Genomic DNA, 4,448 nt, shown 5'->3' with positions numbered 1-4,448 from the left:
TGTGTCTTGTGCAGTGCAAATATGCTTAAAGTGATTTAGTGATGAAGTGATGAAGTGATTCGATTAGATGACCACACATCTAATCGAATTAGTGTAAACAAAGTCCAGAATGTCCAGCGGACAGCTTTGAGGAATTATTCTTGGTCCATTCATGTGAGTCACAAATAGTTGAAATAAGTGCAAAATATGAAAATATGGAAGAAAACACCAAAACAGACACTTCGGGTTCTGCCAGGACATGAATTAACAGCTTACTTTATAATATGCAGAATAAATCAGTTCATTTTTATTGTTCATGTTCACATTCACCTGGTCTGGTGTGACTGAATAATCTCTCTTATATTCAGTCGACTCTAAAATTTTCCCCATAAATCTCTCTTTTCTTTGTATCACTGATTTTAAACACGACCCTTTAATGTGAGCTAAAACACTTGTTTATGAGCTTGTAAGAATTTAGATTCAACTTTATTTCAGTCTGAGCACGGCCCAGAGTTCATCTACCAAGTATGCAAGCTATAGCATGTATTCTAATATTTTATTTAAGACAAGACTGACGCATCAGTTCTGTTTTTCTTTTCTTAGTACTATTTTAAAAGCAGGTCGATGAACTGCACCACATCAAAGTACGTGATGTGTGGGCTTTTTTATTGTACTTTAAGTATTGAACTGTCTATTGTCTGTTTCATGTTTGTTTCTTTATTTGTTGAATCTGGGACAATGATGACTGGAAACATGAAAAAAAATCTTGTTACTATGTTCCTGCTTTTAAAGTTCAAAAATACTTCAAAGTGTTTGCTCTTCTCAAGCATGTTTTAAGTGATATTGAGTGTTTATGTACCAGAGGCAGAATCAGTTGGTTTTGCCTTCACTATTAGTGCAGTTTCAGTTAGTGCCTGTTGTTTACCTGGTGGTTAGGCTTTGGCACTAAAAGCTACTTAGGTTTTAAAGGCTGGGTTTAGGCTCTGAAAGATCCTTGAAACAGGCCTAGGCTGGGATTAAGTTGTATTAATTAACATCTAATCCACCCTGAAATGGATTATTGGATGGGTGGATGGACGAATAGGAACAACTTGGTTAAGATTAGGTTCTATAAAGTGCTTAGTTAGGTTAGGTTTAGGTTTTACGCTGATAGATAATTAGTAGGTTCAGACACTTAAAATCCTGAAATGGTTTAGGAAAAGATTGTGCTTATATCGTTCACATTAGAGTTGGGAATGACACAACCAAACCCAGGATGCTATTCTATACGACATCTTCATGTGTCACTGAGGAACACCAATTGCTTTGACAAAACTGGACATTTTTGCACTCTTACAGTGAATTATTCAATTACCAGTAATTTGAGCAAATAACAACAGTCCCACTGAAGTTCTATTTTTATATGGACATTGTTATTTACATATATGACTCTCAGTATTCGCTCATGCATTTTTAATATATTTCTGGCTTCTTGTGCTTTCCTGTGGCTCAGATCCAGCTGAAGGAGATCTTTGAGACAGACACAGACATTGCTCTGGTGCTGGAGTTGGTGACTGGAGGAGAGCTCTTTGACCGGTACGTACACACTCACATTAGCTGCTTTAGCTGTCCTACTGACATTGCTGTAGTTTTTGTGTTTAATTGAAAGTATCACTGGTTGGCTTAGTTTGAGAAATCTTTGATTACAAGTTGGGCTGTAGTCTGCAGTTCAGTTACAGTAGCTGTTGTGCAGTTGTAATGGCAGTAGTTGCTGTGCTGCATTTGTTACATTAGTTTCAGTGGTGTGTGTAGGTATATGCATTGCTGTATCATCAGTGGTTGCACATGCTGCATCAGTTGTGTTGGTTGGCCAGTTGCAGGTGTTGATCGAGATGGTGAATAGTGGAGTTTGGCTCGATCCATTTTGTTGTTATGTTTAGTTACAGATGTTGGGTTGGTGTGTTTAGATTTGCTGCAGCAGCTGTTGTGATTGGTGGAGTAGCGAAAGTTGCAATCGTCTATTTTTGGTATATGGTTTTGTTCAGGGTTGGCAGTGTGGCTGTAGTGGCAGAGGCTGGTTTTGCTGCAAAAGTTGTGATGTTTGGTTGCTATAGTTAAGAGCACAATTCCTGCTAATGAACCAATCACTTAACTTGGCAGTTTTCCTGTAGTTGCAGTGGTTGCCATGGTTAGATGTTGCTGTACTTTGGGTGTTTTAGGAGTTGCTGTGTCCGGTTACAGACGTTTCTGTAACTGAAGTTCTATGTTTGGGCACAGAGGCCCCTGTGTTAAGTTACTCATGCTGTTATTAAAGAACTTGTCATGTTTACTGGAGGTGTTACTGAAGTTTCCGTGTCAGCGATTGGTCATTTACATAAATTAACATGTTTAGTTGAAGCAGGTGTTGCTGTGTTTCGGTGGCGTTGTTGGTGTAATGTGATGTGGTTGTTTTGACTGTATAAGTTGCCATTTTTACAGGCTACAACTGCAACAGCTACAGCGGTTTGCTCATTTTGTCCTGAGACTTCTAAACTGAGATGCAAAAGTCAAAGAGAATGAAAGTACTAACAGCTTGTTCCAACATCTCTCTTGGAAAACCGAACCAGACAAACACGTGCATTAGTAAAGTGTAATCAATCAGAGAACAGATAAAGAGATGCTGCTCTTGATTTTCATGTCATTTTATCTTTGACTGTATTTTTGTTTCCAGGATTGTGGAACGTGGTTACTACAGTGAGAGAGATGCCGCTCATGTCATCAAGCAGATTCTGGAGGCTGTGGCGGTAAGATGCTGTATTCAGTGTCTGGTTTGACTTTGACAACGTTTTATTAAATTGTAATAAAAAATTGAATTATTGTGGAAACAAAGGCCTCTACAGGCTACGAGCAATGAGAGGAACTACAGAAATCCTGAGAGGAATTACAAAAACAGACTCTTTGCCTATAAATAACCTTTACAGGCCCAAATGCTGCTGTTATGAATTTAAAACCAAAGCTTTAGCTGCTGTTTGGTTTAGTTGCTGTACTTCCCATGTTTAATCCCTGGTGCTGCCTTTGTTACAGTAGTTGATGTACTTGCAGGAGAGGCTTATTTTTTGACCTGTGTTTGGTTACATGTGTTGCTTAAATTGGTTGGCTTAGTTGGAGTGGATTCCTTGTATAGCTGTAGGTCTTGCTGCCACTGCAGTAGCTGGTTTAGTGGTTGTTGTTTGGTTGCAGTAGCTTCCGTGCTGCAGGTGCTGCTGATACTACAGTAATTGGTTTAGTTGCACAGTAGTGATGCTTAATCACATTTTCAGTAGTCGCAGGTTTATTTAGAGTAGCTGCTGACAGCTGGCATTGAGGCTCAATTTGATCTATTTGGCTGGTGTTGCTATACTTTATACTTCGTAACTGCTTGGTGTGGTTGCAGCAGTTGCTATGTTTAGTTGCAGTTTCCTCCGCTGACGCGTGGTTGTTTGGCTGCATTATTTTGCAGTAGTTGCCATATTTATTTCCAGCTTCTGTCATTCCACTAGTTTGTTTGTTTGATGTGGTTGCTATGTTTAGTTACAAGTGTCGCATCAATTGCCATGTTTGGTTGCAGGTGCTTCTTTTGATGTAGTCGTTAATTCAGTTGCAGTAGTTTCCACGTTTAGCTTCTTTTGACACGCAGTAATTGCTGTTATTTTAAGGCTTAAAATGGAAGAAGGTCTGGGAACCTGAGCTCTGTCTGGGTTTTCTGCTTCTGATCAATCAGCTGCAGCGTCTCTGCTGTCTGTGGATCATTTACCTCCATCCACCCCTCTGCTCATTAGATTACTGCTCGCCTCCACCAGCTCTGCTCAGTCTCTGCAGCCTCACACCAAACCTCAGCTTTAAACAGTCTGTTTATAGATCTGAAAGGTTTCATGGAGAGCAGGTCGTCAAATCCGTAGAGGCAATGTATGTAAAATTAAATCAACACTGTCAAAGGTGTTGGGCTTTTATCCTCATCTGATGGAGCTAATTTACCGTTTTTTTGGTCACAGGCTGACTAGAAACGTATTAAGCTGATATTTATCTGAAAGAACTAGATGTGACATTTCATTAGCACAGAAACATTATACGGCTCTAACAGGAGTCTGCTATCTTGCCATTCAGAAGAGGATTTTTTTCCTCGTGTAGGCGTGAGCCCTCCTCCAACTGATGAATCACAATCTTCCTGTTTCTCAACAGATTTGATCAAACGTTGAAGTGGCAAAGAAATCATATTTAAAGGTCAGCGTGCTATGCTTAATACAAAACCAAGAAGCATTCACTGACATGCTTATACAACACTGTACTGAACACAGACACACAGAATGAGCTGATTAAAGAAGCGAGTGAATCATAATAACATGTCATTATTGCCAGCATGAGACATCCCAATCTTTTGATGATCGTCTGAAGCTTTTTGTTGCAGCTGCGGTTCTTTCTGTAAGCATAATGCAAAACACACTCAGGCTGAGAGGCGTGTCTGCCTGTCAAGG

The 4,448-nt window shown here is 39.7% G+C and overlaps 1 protein-coding gene across 1 annotated transcript in view; it reads left to right on the top strand.

Moving 5' to 3' along the window:
- Positions 1–4,448, top strand: part of LOC102194929 (calcium/calmodulin-dependent protein kinase type IV) — a 21,186-nt gene that overhangs the window by 4,928 nt on the left and 11,810 nt on the right. The window contains exons 4-5 of the mRNA XM_005734970.2: positions 1,472–1,554; positions 2,669–2,741. Of these exons, the coding sequence (XP_005735027.1) occupies positions 1,472–1,554; positions 2,669–2,741 (156 nt within the window). The remainder of the gene's footprint in view (positions 1–1,471; positions 1,555–2,668; positions 2,742–4,448) is intronic.

This window comes from Pundamilia nyererei, unplaced genomic scaffold (genome assembly GCF_000239375.1).
Source record: "Pundamilia nyererei isolate P.nyererei 1_Seehausen unplaced genomic scaffold, PunNye1.0 scaffold00061, whole genome shotgun sequence".
NCBI lineage: Eukaryota > Metazoa > Chordata > Actinopteri > Cichliformes > Cichlidae > Pundamilia > Pundamilia nyererei.
Note: the sequence above shows the minus strand (reverse complement) of the source record. Positions and strands in the feature narration are given on the sequence as shown.